We start from the raw sequence: 24577 nt of genomic DNA, 5'->3' as shown, positions 1-24577 counted from the left end.
TGCCCAGTGTCCAAGAAGACCCAAACTTTGCCAAAACAGTGCAAAGTACACACAAGGATTCTGCCCCTCTCCTCCAAATTGCACAACACAACTTAAGGCAAAGCTGGGGGGGGGGTCCTCCTGTCCCTGAGGAACGGGCTCCTTTGGAGCTTTCTCTCCTCAGGTCTAAACATGCTCATACACACGCTCAGGACTAGCTGCTTGAGTACCTTCTGTTCACCCGGCCTTTCCCCAAGATGCAGAGTTCCCAGACACCCGTGAAACAAACCCAAAACCTGAAGGCATTTGCTTACCAAAGAAAAATCAGACTCCACATTTATTATAAAAAAAGAGCAGAACAGGGCAGGGAAGGCAGAAGCAAGGCGGAGAGCGTTCAGGGCTGGCAAGTGGCACGGTGCCAACACAGGTATGGTTAGTTTGGTTCTGAAACCCGTTATTTACTTGAAGGACGAGACCACGAGTCTGTGCTCCCAGGGCACGGGGCGGGAGAGGGCGGAGGGGTGCGCTGGAAGGATTCCCCACCCCTCCCCCCAGCTCCCCACCCCGCCAGCTCCCCGATCCCCGGATGCCAGGGCTTTAGTGCGATGGGAAAGAGCAAGGGGGCCGAAGCAGTCCTCATTCCCCCATGTGTGTCCGCAAGTGGTACTTGAGGGACTGCTTGTAGCGGAAGCACTTGGCGCACTCCGTGCAGGGGTAGGGCCTCTCGCCGGTGTGCGCCCGCTGGTGCTCCAGCAGGTGGTGCTTCTGGGTGAAGTTCTTCCCGCACTCGGTGCAGTGGTAGGGCCTCTCGCCAGTGTGGATGCGCTGGTGCTCCAGCAGGTGGTGCTTGCGGATGAAGCCCTTGCCGCACTCGCCGCAGGCGTGGGGCCGCTCCCGCGTGTGCACCCGGTAGTGGTTGGTCAGCTTGGACTTCTCGCTGAAGGTCTTGTCGCACTGGCTGCACTTGTAGGGCCGCTCGCCCGTGTGAGTCCGCTGGTGCCGCAGGAGGTGCGAGGGGCGGCTGAAGGCCTTGCCGCACTGCGGGCAGATGAAGGACAGCTCGTTCTTGCCGGCGTGCACCCGCTGGTGCATGGCCAGCGAGATCTGCAGCCGGAAGCTCTTGCGGCACTCGCCGCACGAGTACGGACGCTCGCCCACGTGCGTGATCTGGTGCTTGCTCAGGCTCGACTTGTGGCTGAAGCTGCTCTCGCACTCGCCGCACTTGTAGGGCTTCCCCGGGGGAGGCGGGGGCCTGGGCTGCGGCTTCAGGCTGCGCTTGTCGGGGTAGGCCTGGCCCCGTCGGGGCGGGGGGGCCACCCCGCGCCGCGCGGTGTGCAGCCGCTGGTGCAGCAGGAACTGCTGCTTGATGCGGAAGCTGAGGTCGCAGGCGTGGCACTCGTAGGGGCCTTCCTTGAGGTGGTTGCGCTGGTGGATGATGTAGTTGATGCGCAGCATGAAGCTCTTGCCGCACTCCGGGCAGATGTACGGCCTCTCGCGCGTCCGGTTCCTCTGCTGGAGGGTGACCGGCCGCGACTCGACGCCACTGTCCCTTTCGCACAGAGGGGCGCAGATGCCCACCGTGGCCCTCGAGGGCTTCACGACCCGCTTCTCTTCCCGCATCACTTCCACGTTGCAATTCAGCGAGCACGGGGGCTCCGCTCTCGAGGAGAACAGCCCACGCGGCTCCAAGTTGACGGGGTCTTCTTCTTCTTCCTCCTCCTCCTCCTCCTCCTCTTCTTCTTCCTCTTCCTCTTCCTCCATTTTGATCACAATTCCGCCATCTTGGAGGGAAACAAAAGGAAAGGTCAGGGTGCCACTCGATCGGCGGGGGAAACATTTCAGGGTTAAAGTTTCCCCAGGATTTCCTGGAAACGGCCTGCCAGTTTGTTGACAGTCATGAGTCGCTGCAACCCTCTCAATGCTAAAGAGTTGGAATTTCTTTTCTTTCTATTTTTTTTTAAATGGCAACTTTTGCAATCCACACCAAAGCCATTTAACAGGGGTGACCAACTCCCAAGAGACTGTAATAATCTACTCACAGAGTTAAAAACTGGGAGTGATCTACCCCCTTTTTGGGGGGTTCAGGTCAAAGTTGTTGAGCTTTTTTTAGGAAGGCCCATTATTCAGTCAGGCCAAAGTTGTTGAGTTTATTCAGGGAGGAGGTAAAATGTTGAGCTTTTTTTTAGGGGGGCCACAGTTGTTCAGCTTCTTTAGGGGGAGCCAATGATCACAAACGTCAAATGATCTACCGGTAGATCACAATCTGCCTGTTGGACAAGCCTGCCATATAACCAAAGCCATATAACCACTCTGATAAAGGTAGCCTCCCTTGATCAGAGTGGTTATATGGCTTTGGGGAATGGCTGAATTTGCTCTATCAGCAGGGCTGGGGGTGAGGAGAGGAGAACAGAGGTGACCATTCACCCCTCCAGGTACACCACTGTTTAAGGGGGAGTGGGGGGGGAAGGAATTTTGCACTGCAAGATTGTGAGGTGCAGCTCTCTCCAGCCTCAGAGCTACCCTCAGTTCGCAGTCAGGCGCCAACAGGTGGATGGCAAGAGCCAGAATATAAGCTGGGAAACCTTTATGCAAACCCCAGCTCAGTCCAAGACTCCCTTGATGGCTCCATGGCCCATTTCACTCAGAGAATCAAAGGATGCCAGCACCACAAATGGAAATATCTAAATGCTTGAAATCAGGCAAGGGTCTGACACCTGATTCTTGGTATGTGTGCAGGTATGTGTTAGAAAAACTGACATATCAACTGCATGCTGCAAGAGGGAAACTTGGACCCATTGCTGTTCCGTGCAACCTGGCCACCAACTCGAAGACCCCCACAATCGCATGCAAGAGAGAGAGAGAGACTTACTAGAGCGAAATAGTTCATTGGTTACGCTATTTGTCTTAAGGCTCCATTGGAACACTGGGGCTTTTTGCAGTATTGATGGAACAACCATCAAGTTGTATTTGGTTCAGTTCGTTGATTTCTCGAAAATTTAATAAACCTGTTCTGCAAGCTCTTACCTGTGCATGTGCCGTGTTGGACAGTTACTCTCTTGATTTCCCCGAAGCCCATGTCGTAGTCGCCCACTTCCTCTAGGTTGTTCCCTGCAAAGTTCCCCAGAGGTGTGGCTGCGCCGTAAGGACTTCTGCAGGGGGCTTCTTGATCCAGGCCCTGGAAATCCCCCTCCGAGCTCCCGGACATCTGGTGCTGCTCCAGGTCTTCCGGGCAGTCGTCGGAATGGGGCTCCTCTGTTTTGATCACCACCCTGATGCCAGCTGCGGGAGGGGAAGGATTCAGAAAGGAAGAGGATTTTTTATTTATTTTACTTTTGGCAAAAATGTAAAATTGCAGGAGGATCGTCGAAAGTCTGCCGCGACAACATTGCAGGGAAGGGGGCTGGCAACGGCTTTCACTATTCTCAAGAAACCCCCTTAACAGCCAACACCTGCTAGGACTAGGATGCACCAGGAACACAGCGCCATCATCCCACACTGACTCCAGACTAGGTAGCTTATTTCTATATTTATCGTTTTTATATCCCACCCTTTTGTCTTAGGAGCTCCTCAAATAATCCCCACAACAACCCTGTGAGGTAGGGTTAGACTGAGAGGCAGTGACCGGCCCAAGGTCACCCAGTGAGTTTTCATGACTCCAGCCACGGCACATTGGCTTCATGGGAGAAATCTTTTCCACGGGGCTCAGTGCTATCGTCTCCGCTATTTGATAACTGCTCTGGGTCCACAGGGGCCGCACTTCCTCTGAAGGAGCATGCTTGAAGCCTGGGAGATTTGCTGCTGTCACCAGAGACACCAGTGACTTCAGTGGTTAGGAGTGCTTTCTACCAGCTTTAACTGGTTCACTGCTCCTGGACAGGAATAACCTGGCCTTGGGCTGGTAAAAGAGTATTGGGAAATGATATATAATGAAAAAAAATGTTTAAAAGTAACTTTCCAAAAATACCAGAGTCCTCTCTGTAGGGGATAATTCAGAGGGAAATTCCCAGGTGTCAAAAAGGCTATTTATGTATGCTACTACTGTGGCTCGTGTCTTTTTAGCCCCAAAATGGAAAGCGAAGGAGGTCCCAACTAAAGAAGAATGGCAACTTAAATTGATGGAATACAGACAGCTTGCACATTTAACTTATAGAATAAGAGAACAAGAAGAAGGTACGTTTAAAGAAGACTGGAAAATGTTTAATGAATATATGGGTGAAAATTGTGTTTATTTAAAAACACTGGTAACATTAAGATAAATTTACAGAGTAAATGAGTTTTGACAGATGTAACCATGGATTACCGAATGGTTTAGTTCGTGTAAAATATGCAGGGATGTATGGTATGCGAAATGAACCACGGAAAGAGAATAAGGGAAATCACTGATTTAAGGTTGGTTAAATATTTTGAAATGTAAATTACATAGATAGATAGATAGATAGATAGATAGATAGACAGATACACAGTCGTACCTCCACTTACGTATCCCTCCAGGTACGTAAACTTTGGGATACGTAAGCGGCAAACCCAGAAGTATATTTCCAGGTTTTTGCTGTGCGCACATGCGCAAAAGCGGTCTCTCTGGTTGTGAAAACCTCGGGATCCAGCCGCACCTCCAGAACGGATCCCGTCCGCAACTGGAGGTACCACTGTATGAAATAACCTGGCTACAGTGGTACATGCATTGGAAACCTCAAGCCTTGACTGCTGCAATGCCCTCTACATGGGGCTGCCCTTAAAGCTGCAGCCGGTGCAAAGTGCAGGAGCTAGGTTGCTCTTCGCATGCGAAACCTGCAAGCAGGATTTGAGCACAACGGCACCTCTCCAGCAACAGGGATTCAGAAGCATCACCGCCTCCAACTGTGGAGGCCCAGCACAGCCATCATGGCTACGATTTGCATAAAACCTGTTTTGCGACAGTGGGGTTTGTATGTAAAAAAAAGAGAGAAATAAATCCTGAAGCAGGACTAAACAGTTCTGTCTGAACTTAAAGCAATGCCTTTTGTTGCAGGAACACCCTGCCCCCCCGCCCCCCGAGACAGTCCTGCAGCACAAATCGTACAGCCCCGTCACTCACCTGCAGTAGGATCAGGAAGACTGCCTTGTTCTTCGGAGTCCTGCTCGTCTCCAAGACACGAGTCGGTACCAGGCTCTGCCTGAGCCAAAACGCCCGGCTTAGAAATTGCATAGTCTGTTGGAGACAAAGAACAAGAGGGTCACCGGTTTAGGAGATGGGTGGGAGGCCAGTTAGTCAGCATTTTAAATGACTGTTTGACATGGTTTTATGTAAACTGCTTACAGATTTCTGTTGATTAAGCGGCAAATAAATTTAGACAACTAAATAAATGTATATTGATTGCGTTGTGATTTTAAATTGTTGCAAGCCGCACCGAGTGGTGCATGGGCACTAGAAGGGCAGGGGCAGAAATTCTGCACATGAAGAAACAAATAAATATAAACAAGAGACAAAAGGAGAAGAAAGAGGTGAACTACTTTCACGAACAGGTCCAAAAACACACAGCAACCAAGTGTTGCATGAATAGGCAGCCAATAGATTCAGGTAGGTAGCTGTGTTGGTCTGCCGTAATCAAAATAAATAAATAAAAACCTAGAAAAATATCATTAAAAAAACTCTTCCCAAAAAATTCCTTTAAAAGAATCAAGTCCTTTAAAAAAATTCCCTTAAAAAAGTCTTTAAAAGAATCCTTCCCCCAAAAATGAAAAAAATGTCCAGTAGCACCTTAGAGACCAACTAAGTTTGTTCTGGGTATAAGTTTTCGTGTCCATGCACACTTCTTCAGATACTCTGAAACAGAAGTCACCAGACCCCCATATATAGCAGGTGTCCCCAAACTAAGGCCTGGGGGCCGGATGTGACCCAATCGCCTTCTAAATGCGGCCTGCGGACAGTCTGGGAATCAGTGTGTTTTTACATGAGTAGAATGTGTCCTTTTATTTAAAATGCATCTCTGGGTTATTTGTGGGGGCATAGGAATCTGTTCATTCCCCCCCCCAATAAAAAATATAATCCGGCCCCCCACAAGGTCTGAGGGACAGTGTACCGGTCCCCTGCTGAAAAAGTTTGCTGACCCTTGATATATAGTGAGAGGGTGGGGAGGGGTATTTCTCAGAAGGGTAGTGGGAATGGGTGATTGGCTGATAGGTATGGTAAACCTGTTGACGACTGTTAATGAAAGGCATGAATCTTATCTTTCACTCCCCAACATTTAATTTGATGCAAAGCCACAGTTTCTGCCTGTAAATCATACTCTTTACATGAAGAGAGGGGGGTGGGGTGGAGGAAGGGGCATATTTGATTTTATAATACAGTGGTGCCCCGCTAGACGAATGCCTCGCTAGACGAAAAACTCGCTAGACGAACGGCATTCGTCTAGCGGAAGCTACCCCGCAAGACGGAAAAGTCAATGGGGCTGCTTCGCAAGACGAAAATTTTTCGTCTTTTTTCTTTCGTCTAGCGAAAGCGCGGCTGTCATTGCCGCTTCGCTAGATGAAAAAACCGCTAGACGAAAAAATTCGTAGAACGAATTATTTTCGTCTAGCGGGGCACTACTGTAGTTTTAAGAAACCAAGTCAGGAAACTAAGTCTTTTGAGGAACAGTTGAGGGAGTTGGGCATGCTTAGCCTGAAGAAGAGGAAACTGAGAGATGACATGATAGCCGTCTCCAGTCACCTGAAGGGCTGTCCCATGGAAGATGGAGCAAGCTGGATTTCTGTCTCTACAAAGGGAAGAACCTGAACCAATGGGTCCAAGTTACAAGAAAGCAGATTCCTACAAGAAAGCAGATTCCGACTAAACACGAGGAATAACTTTCTGATAGTAAGGTTAAGGGGTGATATGATAGCCATGTTCAAATATGAAAAAGGATGTCATATAGAGGAGGGAGAAAGGTTGTTTTCTGCTGCTCCAGAGAAGCGGACACGGGGCAATGGATTCAAACTACAAGAAAGAAGATTCCACCTAAACATTAGGAAGAACTTCCTGACAGTGAGAGCTGTTGGACAGTGGAATTTGCTGCCAAGGAGTGTTGTGGAGTCTCCTTCTTTGGAGGTCTTTAAGCGGAGGCTTGACAGCCATCTGTCAGGAATGCTTGGCAGGGGGTTGGACTGGATGGCCCTTGTGGTCTCTTTCAACTCTATGATTCTATGATTCTAAGAGCTGCTTGACAGTGGAACCGACTCGCTCGGGAGGTCGTGGACTCTCCTTCACTGATGGTTTTTAAGCAGAGGTCAGATGGTAATCTGTCAGGGATATTTTAGTCGTGATTCCTGCATTGCAGGGGGCTGAACTAGATGACTCTCAGGTCCCTTCCAACTGTACAATTCCGTGGTTTTCTAAGGGAGCAGGTTTTGAGAGCTGTTCGGCAGTGGAATTTGCTACCAAGGAGTGTGGTGGAGTCTCCTTCTTTAGAGGTCTTTAAGCGGAGGCTTGACAGCCATCTGTCAGGAATGCTTTGATGGTGTTTCCTGCTTGGCAGGGGGTTGGACTGGATGGCCCTTGGGGTCTCTTCCAACTCTAGGATTCTACGATTCTATGATTAAGGTGTGAACATTGTAAGCACAGTCCCCTAAACTATTCCCCATCAAGGCATACTGGCAGCTTTTATATAGGTGGGGGGGGGGAGCACAGGGGTTGTCTCCTTTACGTTTCATAGAATCACAGAATTTTAGAGTTGGAAGGCACCCCAAGGGTCATCTGGCCCAACCCACTGCAACACAGGAATCGCAGCTGGAGCATCCCTGACAGATGGCCATTCAACCTCTGCTGAACAACCTCTAAGGAAGGAGGGTCCACAACCTCCCAAGGGAGACCGTTCCACTGTCAAACAGCCTCTTCCTCTTGGGGGAATTCATGGCATGTTCCAAAACGCAGGCTGCTTTAACAAGGTGACTCTGCCACACTCTCTTTAGGCTTTTGATACGGATCCTTCTTTACTCTTTAGATAAAGGTGTATATCTCGCACGAGTTGCTTCCTGCCTATAACTTCGCTGCCTGGGGCACAATTGCTATACCCTCTCACTTTCAGTCCATGTAATAAACCCCATTTATTCCTCTTGCGAGTGAACTTCCTGGGGCATAGGGTTAAGAGTAAACACACATTTGTAATGAACACGTGTTATAACTCCGGCCAAAGGTCTGAAACCTCTTGGCAAGGTGTGTAGAAAGACACATGAATGCTGGGTTCAGAAACAAAACTTGTAACAACATCGATTGCAATTCCAGGCTGCTTATCAAAATGACAAGATCAACCATGCAGATTCCGATTTGGGAGGTGGGGGTGCCCACTCCCCTATCAATCAATCAGAGAATCAGCTGGACAGACAATGGTCCAGAGTGCCGGACATAATGAGAGTGGAAACAGGCTTCCAGCAGATGAAGCAAATGATGTGGCTTAAGTAGGGATGGCATAAGCAGAGTGCCCCGTGATTATCTGGACCCAGAGACAAATGCTGCACACAGCCTATGGATATGGCCTGGCACTCAAATTCAGAAGGATGCATGGAGTTCCCTGACCAGGCCAGCTGGAGTCCACAACTGCCTTGTGCAACATTACCCAGGGAGATCAAGGACTCGTGGTTCCCCTTCATTAAGTTCTTGTACAGCTCCTTCTGCCACTCCTCCAGCTTCTCCCACTCTTTTTCGTTGAAATAGACGGACACGTCATCAAACGTCACGGGCACCTGCAACCAGAAGAAGAAGAGTTTGGATTTGATATCCCGCTTTATCACCACTAGGGCTTGCAAGACAAGGTACCTCCCTTTAAAAAGACAATGGCAATTTATGGAAACCTACAAGACTACGGGCTTGCCTAGGGCTTGCTGATCAGAAGGTTGGTGGTTCGAATCCCTGCGATGGGGTGAGCTCCCGTTGCTCGGTCCCTGCTCCTGCCAACCTAGCAGTTCAAAAGCACGTCAAAGTGAAAGTAGATAAATAGGTACCGCTCCGGCGGGAAGGTAAACGGCGTTTCCGTGCACTGCTCTGGTTCCCCAGAAGCGGCTTAGTCATGCCGGCCACATGACCCAGAAGCTGTACACCGGCTCCCTCGGCCAGTAAAGCGAGATGAGCGCTGCAACCCCAGAGTCGTCCGCGACTGGACCTAATGGTCAGGGGTTTCTTTACCTTTAAGGAGTCTCAAAGTGGCTAACAATCTCCTTTTCCCTTCCTCCCCCACAACAAACACTCTGTGAGGTAAGTGAGGCTGAGAGATTTCAGAGAAGTGTGACTAGCCCAGCAGCTGCATGGGGTGGAGCAGGGAAGCGAACCCAGTTCACCAGATTACGAGTCCACCGCTCTTAACCACTACACCACAAGAGCTGTCAGTAAGTTCTCCAAGCTTCTCATCTGACCAACATTTCACACCTCCCTTTGTAAGAGCTAGGATCCCAGCTGGAAATCTCTGGCCCAAAATCAATCATGGTAAGTTCTCTTATTGAAAACACTATGGAAAAGTACGTCAATCTTCTCCCCTTAACATCTGGTTCACAAAGGCCTTGCGTATCATAGTTTCAGATAAATCGACCCATTTGATATGTGTTTTGCAAGGCACTGCTAAGCCAACAGACTATGTGGTGGAGGTATATTAAAAAACAAATGCATGGATTGCAGGTTCTCTCCAAATTTGCTTCTATTTGGCACTGATGACGTGCGAATAGTATCTCTCTTTGCTTCTACAGAAATAATGTTCCCATTCTCTTGACTGATCTTGGATTGAACATTTTTATTTTCTGAAATAACATCTAAACATGCACGCATACCTTCACCATGACTGTATGGTGAAGTAACTACAAGATCACGTGGTTGTCCTCCTAAGCATCAAATGAGTGAGCACAACCCCTAACTCTCCCGGTCCCTCGCCTCCTAGTCCTTATTCAAAACATCCCCAACAGCTCAATCCTATGCAGTAAGTTCCCATGAACTCAGTATCACTGATTCCGAAGGAATGTGCAAGATGTGGTCAACTGCAATTCCCATCAGCCTCAGCCAGCATAGGCAATAGCCAGGAATGATGGGAGTTGTAGTCCATCAACACCTTAGAAGAACTCTCCTCCCTCTGTGAGCTATGCCACCAAACAAATGACAGATTTGTTGTTATTTAGTCGTTCAGTCGTGTCCGACTCTTCGTGACAAATGCATGGAAGTGTCCGACTCTTCGTGACCCCATGGACCAGAGCACGCCAGGCACCCCTATCCTCCACTGCCTCACACAGTTTGGCCAAACTCATGTTAGTAGCTTCGAGAACACTGTCCAACCATCTCATCCTCTGTCGTCCCCTTCTCCTTGTGCCTCCATCTTTCCCAACATCAGGGTCTTTTCCAGGGAGACTTCTCTTCTCATGAGATGGCCAAAGTACTGGAGCCTCAACTTCAGGATCTGCCCTTCCAGTGAGCACTCAGGGCTGATTTCTTTAAGGATGGATAAGTTTGATCTTCTTGCAGTCCATGGGACTCTCAAGTCTCCTCTAGCACCATAATTCAAAAACATCAATTCTTTGGCGATCAGTAAAAGACAGATTAAGCAGAACCAATTTCACCGTCGCTAATTATTTCAAACTTCAGAAATTGGATGTCTGAATTGTGCAGAAATCTAGACTCCATCTCTATGTAAATTAGAGCTTCTTCTGGACAGCTGTCTCACTTTATCTTATTTTTAAATAAAAAAAGCTTTAGAAAGCAAGAAATTTAGATTCCTCTATTTCTGCAAACCTTTCCTCTCAACATGAGCTGAGTAAATGCAACCAAGATGAAACAAAATAAAGGCTCCAGAGTTGTTGGTTTTTTACCTTTTGATCTCAACACTGACTCCATGGACATTAGACAGGACCTGGTTTTCCCAAGTCCCAGTTATCCCTAGATCAGATCAAAGCTCCATCTACTCAAAGATCCTGTTTTCCAACCATAGTCAACCATACACCCAAAGAAGGCCTGAAGGCAATAACTTGATCCTGCTGTTGCGCCCCACTAACTGGTACTCAGTGATAGACTGCTTCTGCACATGGAGGTTCCATAAAGCTTGCTTGACCATGCAGTCCTGCACACGCCTACTCAGAAGTTGGCTTCGATTGCAGCCTTATAGACTTGTCATCCACTATGCATTTGTTTAATTTCCTTTTAAAGCTTTACAATGACAACAACAATAATTTATTATTTATACCCCACCCATCTGGCTGCGTTTTCCCAGCCACTCTGGACAGCTCCCAACAGAATATTAAAAACATGATAAAACATCAAAAACTTCCCTAAAGAGGGCTGCCTTCAGATGTCTTCTAAAAGTCAGATAGTTGTTTATTTCCTTGACATCTGATGGGAGGGCAGGCACCACTACTGAGAAGGCCCTCTGCCTGGTTCCCTGTAACCTCACTTCTCGCAGTGAGGGAACCACCAGAAGGCCCTCAGAGCTGGACCACAGTGTCTGAGCTGAATGATGGGGATGGAGATGCTCCTTCAGGAATACTGGGCCGAGACTTTAAATGTCAGCACCAACACTTTGAATTGTGCTCAGAAACGTACAGGGAGCCAATGAAGGTCTTTCAGGACTGGTGTTATATGGTCTCGGCGGCCACTCCCAGTCACCAGTCTAGCTGCCACATCCTGATTAGTTGTTTTCATGCTCAGGTATGCATGCTCAGATCACGGATCTAGGTGGAAGATACACCATTACCCTGCAGCACCAGAGGCCCTTACCTTGGGGGTTTCTCCCTTGGAGCCCGGGGGGAACCTGAGAATCCAGAAATTACGGTTCTTCAGGAGGTTCTCCATGTTCTCCAACCTCCTTTGCAGCAGCCCATACTCCTGGATCAGAGTCCCCAAAGCAGCCCACTTGCTCTCCAGTTGGTTCCCGATTTCCACAGCTGTTTTCTCGCAGTCTATTATCTTTTTCTCTGCCATCCCCGTCCTGCCCTCCAAATCCAGCAACCGTGTGGCGTGAGACTCCACCTTCTTCTCCATCGCCTGGAACGACGCCACCAAGGTGAGAGAGATCTCGGCGGTCTGCGTTTCTCTTTCGGACATTTGGTTGGGGTCGGTGGGGAGCCGCGGAGGGAACAGTCGCCGAGGCTCCCGGTCCAGTTCTGATGCCTGGGTTGAAGAAAAAGGCAGGCGTTAGGGGAAACGGCCGCAGCAAACTGGCTGAGCAACTGGTTTGCATGCAGGAGGTCCCAGGCTCAATTGCAGGCATCTCCAGCAAGGGCTGGCAAAAATCTCTGTCTGAAAACCTGGAGAGGCACTGACAGTTCATGTGTAGAGCAGTGGTGGTAGACCTGTTGGTTTCTAAACCTTGTCGGACTCCCAGCTCCCATCTGCTCCAGCAGCCAACATGACCAAGTCAGGGATGATGGGAGTTGTAGTCCCACAACATCTAGAGGCACACGGGTTCCCCAAGACTGGTGAAGGTGATAGTGAGCTGGATGGACCAATGGTCTGATCCAGGATAAGCAGCTTCCAATGCTCACTGTCCTGCAATGAAAATATGAATGCACTGCTCCGGACTTGAGAACAAAAGAAGAGCCTGCAGGATCAGGCCAATGGCCCATCTAGTCCAGCATCCTGTTGTCGCAGTGGCCAGCCAGGTGCCACCAGGAGGGGAAGAGGACTCTCCCCTCCTGTGGTCTCCAGCCACAAGAATTCGGAAGCATTGCTGCCTCTGCCTGTGGATGCAGAACGCAGCCATCGTGGCCAGTAGCCGTTGACAGCTCTGCCCCCCTCCATGAATCTGTCTCATCCTCTGTTAAGGCCATCCATGTTGGTGGTTACTACCGTCTTCTGCGGGAGCAAGTTCCACAAAGCAACCTGCTGCACTCCAGTATATCCGAAGGAGCGTCTCCACCCCCACCGTTCTGCCTGGACACTAAGGTCCAGCTCTGAGGGCCTTCTGGTGGTTCCCTCCCTGCAAGAAGCAAAGCTACAGGGAACCAGGCAGAGGGCCTTCTCGGTAGTGGCACACGCCCTGTGGAACGCCCTCCCACCAGATGTCAAAGAGAAAAACAACTAGCAGACTTTTAGAAGACACTTGAAGGCAGCCCTGTTTAGGGAAGTTTTTAATGTTTACTAGACTATTGTATTTTAATATTCTGTTGGAAGCCGCCCAGAGTGGCTGGGGAAACTCAGCCAGATGGGTGGGGTATAAATAATATATTATTATTATTATTATTATTATTATTATTATTATTATTATTATTCCATAGTTTAACTATGCATCGCATGAAAGAGGGCTTTTGTTTATCTGTCCTAGATCTTCCAGCATTCAGCTTCACTGGGATGCCCACAAGTTCTACAGATATGAAGGAGAAAAACTTTTCTCCATCCACTTTCCAGATGCCATGTATCATCATATAATAATAATAATAATAATAATAATAATAATAATAATAATAATAATATTTGTACCCTGCCCATATGGCCGGGTCCCCCCAGCCACTCTGCGCAGCTTCCAACAAATATTAAAATACATTAGAATATCACACATTAAAAACTTCCCTAAACAGGGCTGCCTTCAGGCGTCTTCTGAATGTCAGGTAGTTGTTTATCTCTTTGACCTCTGATGGGAGGGCGTTCCACAGGGCGGGCGCCACCACCGAGAAGGCCCTGTGCCTGGTTCCCTGTAGCTTTGCTTCTCGCAGTGGCTTCTTACCTTTTCTCTAAACTAAAAAGTCCCAAACGCTGCAACCTTCCTCCAAAGGGGAGTCATTCCATCCCCTTGATCATTTTGGTTACCCAGCATTAACTTGGTGTGGGTCATTATTTTTTTTACTAGAATGTTTCTTACAACTATTTTTATATCACCAAAGGAGCCTGCCAAGGGCATAACATACTGCATATGATGTGATTGTTGCTGGGCAGTTGTTGTTTCACTACTTTATTTTCACCTTACTCCCATGTCCCTTTTTTCCTGTTATTCGTCTGGCTTCTTTAGTGGCGAATGGGGCTGCGCTGCTAACCCCATTCACCTGGGAGGAAACCCTACTAAATTCAATGGGCCCGAGTACAAACAAGTAGACATTGTTAGGATGGATGCCTACTACCTCCACCGACTCTGAATACCCGTGTTAGAAACTCAAGATATATAAGCTAGCTGCCAAATTGCTCCTTAAACCAAACAGGGCTCAAAAGTAGTATTTTTCAATATGACTTTTTTCTGCTCCTGAAATCCATTCCGATTGTGCAGATAAAATACAACGGACAGAATTCTACAGGATGTGTTGCTGGTGCGTGAAAACAGTCAAGATCCAGGGATCCCCAGGCAGGCACCTCCAGTCGGTCGGAGATGTCAAGCACCATACTGGCTCCCAGGCATCTTCACTTTTTCGCAAGCAGCCGATGGCCAGGTGCAAAATGCGCCTGGCGAATTCCGAACGCTGCTGAATACCGCTTGCTGGGAACTGAAAGTGCCACTGCATTGGGTTCCTGCCCCTGGGCTTCCCTTTGGAGCATCAGGTTGGCCACTGCAAGAACAAGATGCTGAGCTAAGACGAGACCCCTGTAGCTTCATCCAGCAGCCGGGCTTTTCTCAGCTTGCGCTGTAGGCCGATGCTGCTGTTCTTGGCTTTGTGGCCTACCAGGTGCCAAAGGAGAGCAATGGCTATCCATATTCCCTTGCACTGACTCATGGGAAGATAGGCAGCCTTGGAAAAGGGAAGTCTTAGCCCATGCTCTCTGCCCAGGAGGACAGAAATAATTGCTCATTGTCCTCATTTCCAGAGGAGCAGCCGTCAAATCCTCCTGACCTCACTTTTTATAATCCCACCACCACCACCAAGTATATATGTACTTGCAGGTCAGGATAAGACTTCTGACGAAGCGGACTCTGGTCCACAAAAGCTGATGCCACAGTAAGTTTGAGGTGCCACTCTTAAAAGACTTCGTGTTGTTGTTGCAGCCCACATTTTCCCTTTACAGTGGACTCTCTTGGGATGCTTGAAACTACAACTGGCGGGGGGGTGTGTGTGTGTTCCAGTCCTGTGAACCAGCAAGAAGAAACCTGTGATTCTCCAATGCTATTGAACTTAACCTTCTTTCCAGTAGCACCTTAGAGACCAACTGAGTTTGTTCTTGGTATGAGCTTTCGTGTGCATGCACACGAAAGCTCATACCAAGAACAAACTCAGTTGGTCTCTAAGGTGCTACTGGAAAGAATTTTCTATTTTGTTTCGACTATGGCAGACCAACATGGCTACCCACCTGTAACTGGAACTTAACCTTGTTTTGTTTCATTGTGCCCAACCTTGGGGTTCCTTGTCAACGAAGGTGAGCCTAACACTGCTTTAAACAAACGAAGCCCTGCCATCCCTAACCGTTGGCCATTTGGATAGCTGATGGCATCTGGAAGATCCAACAGCACCTGGGGGGGGGGGAAAGGTTCCTCACCACCACCACCACCCATGCTAAGGACGCTAATCCAAAAGAGCAAGTCCCACTGACGGCAATGAGGCTTACTTCAGAGGAGACACCTGTAAGATAGCGCAGTAAGAATGTGAACTGGGTGCTGCCACTTCAAGCCCCCACTCTCAATTTGCTAGGCAAGCACCCACAACAGAACCAGATCACTGAGATAAGGTGTTTAGAGTGCGGCTGGTAGGGCACACCCAGGGATATATCCAGCACTAAAAGGCCAGGGCAAACAGGTTTCATTCACATTAGCAGCTCCCCTTGTTGGGTAAACAGGCAAGCAATTGTGTGTGAATGGGCATTGCACAGGAGCTGTTATTTTAATGGGCTGGGGTATTGTTTAAGGGGTCTTGTTGGGCGGCAGTTGTTGCTGTTAAATTTTTATATCTTTATTCTGGCTCTTACGATTCATGTGGAAATTGTTCAGTTTGGTTGTGTGCTTTCTGATCTTCTGTTTATTGTTCATGGCTACTTTTGCTATGTTTGCAGTTACCAAAGGTTTTTTTATGTTGCAAGGTGCCTTGAGCATGGTTTTATCTTTGGAAAGGTGGCGTACAAATAGGATGATGGAATGATTGTTTGGAATCTCTTGGATCTGTGGGCTAACCAAGAAGAAGAAGAAGAAGAGTTTGGATTTGATATCCCGCTTTATCACTACCTGAAGGAGTCTCAAAGCGGCTCACATTCTCCTTTCCCTTCCTTCCCCACAACAAACACTCTGTGAGGTGTGTGGGGCTGAGAGACTTCAAAGAAGTGTGACTGGCCCAAGGTAACCCAGCAGCTGCATGTGGAGGAGCGGGGCCGCAAACACAGTTCACCAGATTACAAGTCTAACGCTCTTAACCACTACACCACACTGGCTCTCACCAACAGGCAGGGCAAGCACATTGCCCATTGACCTGCACACAAACACATTTGTAGCAACACCTGCCTATACAAGAGGAAGGGCATAACTACATCAGGCGAGTGTTTTCAAAGCAGGTGCCCTCCAGATGTTTTGGACGAAAACTCCCATCATCAGCTCTCCCGTATGATGCTGGGGCTGATGGACATTGTAGTCCATAAACATCTGGGGAGCATCTGGTTGGGAAAGGCTAGCATAAAGATCACCTTGCAACATTAGCTCAAAGCTCCAGTTTGTCTAGCATCCTGGCTGACAGCCAAATGCCCTTCAGTCCTCACACACAGGGCATGGCAACAGGGCATGGCCCTTCCCTGTTGTTTATCCTCAGAATCTAGCAATCAGAGGTATACTGCCTCTGAACCGTGAGGCTCCATCAGAGTAGCATGGTCAGTAGAGCATGAGACTCTTAATCTCATGGGTCATGGGTTCAGTTCAAGCCCCCCATTGGGCAAAAGATTCCTGCACTGCAGGGGGCTGGACTAGATGACTCTCACAGTCCCTTCCAACTCTACAATTCTATGATTCCACTTGGCTCCTGTGCTTAGCCCAGAGGCAGGAGAGCTACAGCAGGAGTGTAGGCTACCTGGCTTGGCTCTGTTAAAAGAAAGATCTGGAACAGAACTGAGCCAGCAAAATGCTCTCTGTCACCACCGATGCCCATGCTGCTCATATTGATTTGTGTTTTAGAACTAATTTTGTGTGTGCAAGTTATTCAAATGGATGGTTTTAGAATTTTTCATAGAGCTGCTTTTTGCAGAAAGGCAGCAGAGAAACGCAGCATACAAATAAATAGAAATGGCTCAACTTTGTGCATGTGTGTGTAGAGAGAAAGAGAGACACACAGCACCTTCCTGCAATTCAACATCTCACTGAACTTCTAACAGAAGCTAAAGCTTTAACGACACTCATGCAGACCTGATGTCTTCGGATCTAGAGGGCACCAGGTTGGTGTGGGGGAAGTCAATTTATGTTGGCATGGATGCTTCCAAAACCAGGACAGCTGAAATTTAAGTTTGGCTCCCTAAATTTGGAAGTAAGGATTGTGGGCCCTAGGAAAAAACCCACACAAGCATATGCCCTCAGGTACCACAAGTGACACATATGTATTTTAATATGCGCGCAACAGGTATTTTAGAAGATACTCTGTATATATCAAAGACGGGGTGGTTGTTTAAAATAAAATTTAAAACCCAGTAAGGAGTAACAAAAGGGGGGGGGTGCCATTGTTCCCCGAGACATTCAATATCTGCAAAGCTAAGTGCAACCTTCTGCCTGGTGTGGCAGCCCCATTTGCACTACAGACATGAGCCAGCTTAACCACCAAGAATCTCCAGCTGGGGAAAGGCCCTAATAACGGCCTGACAAATAACAAAACCACGGCAGAAGCCAGCTTGAGTCAATCTCTCTTCCTTCTACCTCCAGTCGGGCTTGTGGTTCTTCAGAGAGGGTTTAGGTTGCTGCAGTTCCCCCACCAACTCTCAAACCCCCCACTTCCTGGCTAACACCTTAGCGCTTCCTGTGTGCGCCCCACCCAGGGGAGCTCTAAATTAAGAAGCAAAACGTCTATGCACTCCTTTGCGCGAGGCCGCAATCCCACTTCACTGGGAGTGAGCTTTGCTGAACTCAGCGGGGCTTGCTTCTGAGTAGACGCAATTGCGACTGCAGCCTTAGCCAAGAGAACTTTATACTGAACAGGGGGAAATGAGAGAGGCTGCCTTTCTATCCCAGGAGCATCCTTGCCTCAGGTGCATCAGAACTTGACAGTCCATGGCCACGCCTCCTTCCTCATTACCATTTTTTTAGGAGGGGAGGCTATGCTGAGGGCTTGCTATGCACTTACAGGGCCCTGGCCATGGTACTGTTTTTAGGGTCAATGCTAGCACAGGGCAAGCTGAACTCAACACACACACACACACACACACACACACACACACGTTTCCCAGTTGCTCCAGAGTAGTCCCTTTACCTGGCCTTCACCTGGGATTTCAGACACAGTTTAAGAGCAAGACCCAGAAAACTGGAGATTGTTCAGAGGAGATCTAATCTTGAGATTACAAGGGCGGATGCTGAGAAACCCCACCAACATTTGCTAATGGAATATCTCTCCCCGACACAAAGAAGAGGAAGAAATAATATCCTGTTCTCCAAACTGGTCTATAGAATGAAGGGCAGGAACCCCCTCGTTCCTGTCCAAAGACAGATCCATTTTGGCTTCACCCAAATATTAACAACAACAACATCCCATCTCTCTCTCTCTCCCTGCACTCAAGGCGACTGACAGCTGGTTAGAAACATGCAGGATAGGAGACAGAATTCGTGTCTGTGACAGGCTCCGGAAGAAAAAAATGAAGGGGGAAAGAGATCAGGGGGTTTCTCACAAACGCTGGTGCGGCCCAAGGCATTAAATCAACGCCTTGGGTGAAATCTGTGTAAGCAAGGAGGGCTGGGGGATTAAACGCTTTCTTCTTCTTCGCCCCTCTTCCTAAAAGATCAGCACCACCTCACTGGAGAGGGGTATTCCCAACAGGAATGGGGGTTAGGGATAAGGGAGAGCAGGCAGGAAGTGGGCCGGTTGCAGCATGGGGGGCTAGTCTTCCTCGGAAAGGCAAATGCCCCAATGATGGCCGAAAACAAAGCCTGATGTAAACAAACCTCTCTTTCTTCCCTCCCTCCCTCCCCCCCCCACCTCATTCTACTGCACAGGCCACAAATGACCAGCTGGTTGTGCCATTTGCATGGTAGCAATAAGGTTAAGGGAAGGAAGGCGGGGTGTAATCTGCCAAACTGTGGCAGGAGAAGGCGAGGGGAAATCGGAAAGCGGGGGGGGGGGAGGCAAACACACACAGAGAGGGGTCCCCCCCTTTTCCCTTTTTGCATAGATTTCAAGAGCGAAGACAGAGGTGAGCCTGCGCTCCCCCCCCCCCCAAGTACAGGCAGGCAAGCAGCCTCCAAAGACTGCAGCAAGCAGCTGTCTGGGCCGGCTTTTGACAGGCCCACCGGGTGGGAAAGTGGTGGTGGTGGAAGAGGGAACCCCTCAAACTCAGCACCACCACCTGTGTCCCCCCCCCCCAAAAATGCAGCTAACTGGCGAGGGGGGGACAAGAGGGGGAGGCACAAGCTATCCCACCCCCCACCCCGAAAAAAACCACATTTCCCTTCCCTCACCACCCCCACTGTACAGAGTTCACCCCTCTCCCTACTAAACGCAGCTTTCATAGACTCGCAAAGACAGACCCCCCCCCAGAAAAAAGACACACGTTTTTCTCCCCCCCCCCACAATACAGATTATTCCTCTCCCTGCAAAACGCAGCTGCCCCCCCCGAAGCCAAGTGTGTGAATGTCCCCCTCCCCACCAACCCCCCCCCCTACTCCTGGGAAGGAGCTAGGAGGATCGGGTCCCTCCACCCCCCCCCCAGCGTCGTATGTCCACCCCCCCCTCTGACACCCCCTCCGGGCAGGACAGGGTTAACCTCCCCCTCCCTCCCCCCCTCTCACCTGTGCGGGCGGCGCCCCCCCCTCCATGGCCCTTTGTTGCCCCCCCTCAGACGGGGCTCGGCGCCGCAACGAGGTTCCAGCCGGGCGGGGAGGGCTGGCTGGATGGCTGCTGGGTCCGCCCGCCGCCCGGCGGAGGAGGAGGCGGAGGAGGAGGCCGGACGGAGCGAGCGAGGGGAGGAAGGCAGGAGGGAGGGAAGGAGGGCGGCCGCCGCCGCCGCCGAGAGCAGCTCCTCACGCAGACACAGTCCCAGCAGCGCCGCTCTGCGCTAGGGGGCGCGCATGCGCACGCACGCCGGGGAGCGCAGGCGCACAAGGAGCGGCGGCGCGCTCCTCGGCTCGCGGCGGCGGCGGCGACGCCCGACGCGCGGCTCCTGCAGCTGCGTCTCCTGTCGCCGCCGGCGCCACAGGGCTAAAGAGGCGCTCCAGCAAGCCCCCAAGAACTTCCGGCTCTCGTTCGGCGCCCTCTGCAGGGGGGCAAATAACTACCAGGGGGGGAAAAGGGAAATAAATAGGGGGCGACGACGGCATCTAGTTATTTATTCGTCCATCCGTTCGTTTGTTCGCTTTTTCTTAAACAGCTTGGAGGGTTATTTTTCTATTAAATAGTGAGAACTTCAATACATAAACATTTTCCCCTATGGCGTGAGGATTTCATGAAATTAAGTTAATGGAATGAATAGCTCCAGGCAGCTGCTGCATCCAGCAAATCTAAGGCGGCCGTGCCGATTTTTTATTTCCTGCACGTGGTTTATTATTATTATTATTATTATTATTAGTGTCATCTCATTTACATCCATCGGCTGCGTCCAGCAGATCTAAGGAGGGTTTTCTGCCTTTTTTATTTTTATTTTTTTATTGCATTTATATGCCGCCGGCCGTGCCAATTTTTATTTATTTATTTATCTCTTGCTTGCTGCCTTCATATCCCACCCTTATTTCTCCGAGGAGCTCGAAAGGTGGCGTGGGGCATGCTCCTCTCCTCCTCCTCGGCTTCTTCATTTCACCCTCACTAACAACAACCCTGCGAGGTAGGTTAAGGCTGAGAGAAGCCAGTGAGACTGCTCCTCACCCCACCCTCGCAAGGCCACGCACCCAGTGAGCCTAGTGCGGGGGTGAGATTCGAACCCAGGCCCCTAGTCCGACACTTACCATTGCACCACCTCTGGAGATTACTACAAATTTTGGGGAGGAGGGGGCGTCCCCAGCCTTGCTTGGAGGAGTTGCATGCATTATTACTGTAGTCGCATTAGGGTAAAGCAACTGCCTTTCCGTTCCAGAGGGAACAGCTACTATTGGGTCATTTAAGCTGCTGTATTTGGATCTTCAGCCTTACACTGGTTTCCATCAAAAGGCAGAGTTGTGATTGCTTGAAATTGTTCCCTCCAAAATGTATCCCTTTCTAGCCAGTCCCCCGTCCCTATAAATGTAGCTTCCCTCTCCTCAGTTAGTTCCAGTTACAGGTAGGTAGCCGTGTTGTTCTGCCATGGTCAAAACAAAATAAAATATAAAATATTTTTTTATTGGAAGGATTTTTTTATTTTGTTTTCTCTCCTCAGTTAGTCAGTCTGGTTGCCAGAATAAAGAATGGTTGCATGAAGAAACTTGTCTCCTGCCTACTATATCAGAGAGCTGAAATCACTAGCCCCACGCTACAACATTCCCCACTCAGCTCCCTGGGCTGGGGGGGGGGCAGTCACTGCCTTTCAGCCTGGCCCGCCTCACAGGGTTGTTGCGATGATAAAATGGGGAGGAGCAGGAGAACCACGTGAACCATCTTCAGCAATTTGGAAGAAAAAGCGGCATACAAATGTATTAAATAAAGGAAGCTGCAGAGCTGCAGCCTCGGGGAAATTGTATTTGCTTTTATTTATTTTCACAAGTACCTGCAACATCTGTGTTCCAAGTTCCCTGAAGGCGCCTCCCTTATGTTGCGAACCGCTACAGATTAAATTTAATAATAATAATAATAATAAATTATACCTCTTTATTTTGTTTACCCCATGCAATCCCGGCTCCAGGTAAGAAACGGGACAAAGAGAGCTGCCTGGGACTCAAGATGCTCGCCTCCGCCCCACTCCATCTATGGCTGATCCCTATTCAGTCTTGATTTACTTCGTTTAGCCCCCAACCCATACACATACACTCACGGTCAATTGAAAGCCGGAAGTGCACGTTCTACTCCCGCGGTGTCCTTGATCCATCCTCTTGGTACTGAGCGAATTTCCGCGTGACCAGAGTCGGCGGATTGCGCAAGGGAAGCAGGGGGGGGGGCTCTTTTCCGCGCAGCGACCCCTGCAGGGTGGAGGGGGAACACGTCGCTGTTATTGTTCCTAGAAGCATAGGACGTGTAGGGACCCCGAGGGTCATCTAGTCCAACCCCCTGCAATGCGGGAATCGCAACTATAAAGCCCTGTATAGCTTAGGTCCAGGCTATCTGAAAGAACTCACCTACAAACCTACCCAAGATCTGAGATCTCTGGGGAATGCCCTTCTCATGGTGGCTGCTCCAAGACAACTTTGGAACTCCCTGCCACAAGAAACCAGGCTGCCTCCCTCCATGTCCTTCCGACAGCAGGCGAAGACCTTATTCCAACAGGCTTTTAGGAACAGACTATATTTAAGGAAAAGGCATGCACTGTGATGCTTTTATTGTGGTTTTCTTTTTGTGTGTGTGTGTGTGTGTGTGTGTGTGTATATATATACACACACACACACACACACACACACACACACTGTATGTGTATATGTATGTATATATACTAGATATTGTTTTCATTCTATGAGTGTTTAATAACTTCTCTGTCTCTCCTGTTTATAATATATCAGGCATGTCCAACAGGTAGATCGTGATCTACCGGTAGATCACTGGACGTCTGTGGTAGATCACTGGTAGATCAGTGGCTCCCCCCAAAGAAGCTAAAAAACTTTGGCTGCCCTAAAAAAACCTCAACTTCTTTGCCCTGCACCTCTAAAATAACCTGAACCACCAAAAAAAGGGCTTTCCTTCCTTTAAAAAAGCTCAATATCGCTTTCCTCCTCCCTAAAGAAGCTCAACAACTTTTATGTGAACCCCAAAAAACAGGGCTTTCCTTCCTTAAAAAAGCTCAACAACTTTGACCTGAACCCCCCAAAAGGGGGTAGATCACTGCCAGTTTTTAACTCTGTGAGTAGATCGCAGTCTCTTGGAAGTTGGCCACCCCTGTAATATATAATACAATGTGTGTGTAATTTAACTGCTTTTAACGTAAGGGCTGGTGCCATGCTGTTTTTATTGTAACTATATGTATGTTTTTGATATATCTTTTATATTCATAAATATATATAGTTTAAATTCTATCAATGTCTAGTTGTTTTTCAATGCCCCCCCCCCGTTTTTAGCAATTGCTATTCTATCTGTATTCTATCCTTCCAACCTAGCAGTTCGAAAGCACGTCAAAAGTGCAAGTAGATAAATAGGTACCGCTCCAGTGGGAAGGGAAACGGCGTTTCCGTGTGCTGCTCTGGTTTGCCAGAAGCGGCTTAGTCCTGCTGGCCACATGACCTGGAAGCTGTACGCCGGCTCCCTCGGCCAGTAAAGTGAGATGAGCGCCGCAACCCCAGAGTCGGACACGACTGGACCTAACGGTCAGGGGTTCCTTTTACCTTTCCCATTATTCTATCTGTAAGCCTCCTTGTGTTCCTTTCACGGGAAAAGGTAAGCACATAATAGCAATAATAAAATCATTTATACTTGCGTAGTTTATATATAACAGTACGTCTTAATATCATTCAAAACAAAATAAAAAATTCTTTTAGAGACCAACTAAGTTTGTTCTTGGTATGAGCTTTCGTGTGCATGCACACTTCTTCAGATATTCTTCAGATACCCTTATATTAGTGTAATAATATTAACAATATAACTGTAAGATAACATAAATTATAGACAGGAGACCTCTAACTCAGTGTTTTTCAACCACTGTTCCGCGGCACACTAGTGTGCCGCGAGATGTTGCCTGGTGTGCCGTGGGAAAAATTGAAAAATTCAAGAGAATTACTTTATATATAGTTAATATAGGCACAGAGTTAAATTTTTTAACATTTTCTAATGGTGGTGTGCCTCGTGATTTTTTTCATGAAACAAGTGTGCCTTTGCCCAAAAAAGGTTGAAAAACACTGCTCTAACTTACAGGGCACAAAAGTTGGATAAGCCACAAGCTCCAAGCCGCTTGAATAGGGATTGGGACCGCTTCTCGGGTATGAAGGGTCTTGATCCTGACACTCCTCAGTCTATCCGAGATGCTCAGCCAGCGTGTAAAGGGGTCTGAGCTGGTTGCCTCTGGCTCTTGAGGCGCATTATTGTGTTCCTTTGCCAGTGGTTTAGAAACTTAAACCACTGTAACCAAGCCACTTTTTACTGCCTGTGTTTTCTGAGTCGAGAGTGTGATACAGCGGCAGAAAAAGCAGACGCTGTTCTAGGCTGCATCAACAGAAGTATAATGTCCAGATCAAGGGACTATTCTGCCTTGGTCAGGCCACACTTGGAATACTGTGTCCAGTTCTGGGCACCACATTTTAAGAAGGACATTGACAAGCTGGAAGGTGGACAGAGGAAGGCGACTGAGATGGTCAAGGGTCTGGAAACCGAGCCCTGATGAGGAGCGGTTGAAGGAGCTGGGTTTGTTTAGACTGGAAAAGAGGAGATATGAGAACCATCTTCAAATAATCTCAAGGGCTGTCACCTGGAAGATGGAACAAGCTTGGTTTCTCCTGCTCCGGAGGGTAGGACTCGAACCCACGGCTTCAAGTTACAAGAAAGGAGATTC

The 24577-nt window shown here is 48.8% G+C and overlaps 1 protein-coding gene across 2 annotated transcripts; it reads right to left on the bottom strand.

Moving 5' to 3' along the window:
- Nucleotides 1-289: 289 nt before the first annotated feature.
- Nucleotides 290-21685, bottom strand: LOC117055755 (zinc finger protein 777-like). 2 transcript variants are annotated; one of them, XM_033165561.1, is made up of 6 exons: nt 21659-21685; nt 11678-12070; nt 8550-8676; nt 5054-5167; nt 3004-3258; nt 290-1760 (listed from the first exon to the last, which is right to left on the bottom strand). In XM_033165561.1, the coding sequence occupies exons 1-6, from the start codon at nt 21665-21667 to the stop codon at nt 616-618; spliced, it is 2043 nt and encodes a 680-aa protein (XP_033021452.1). In that variant the 5' UTR covers nt 21668-21685; the 3' UTR covers nt 290-615. The 2 variants fall into 2 exon arrangements, with proteins under 2 accessions (XP_033021452.1, XP_033021451.1); XM_033165560.1 differs by lacking the exon at nt 21659-21685 and adding an exon at nt 19776-19863.
- Between the last annotated feature and the right edge of the window lie 2892 nt (nt 21686-24577).

This window comes from Lacerta agilis, chromosome 12 (assembly GCF_009819535.1).
Source record: "Lacerta agilis isolate rLacAgi1 chromosome 12, rLacAgi1.pri, whole genome shotgun sequence".
Classification (NCBI taxonomy): domain Eukaryota; kingdom Metazoa; phylum Chordata; class Lepidosauria; order Squamata; family Lacertidae; genus Lacerta; species Lacerta agilis.
The sequence above is the reverse complement of the archived record's forward strand: the minus strand, read 5'-3'. Positions and strand labels throughout refer to the sequence as shown.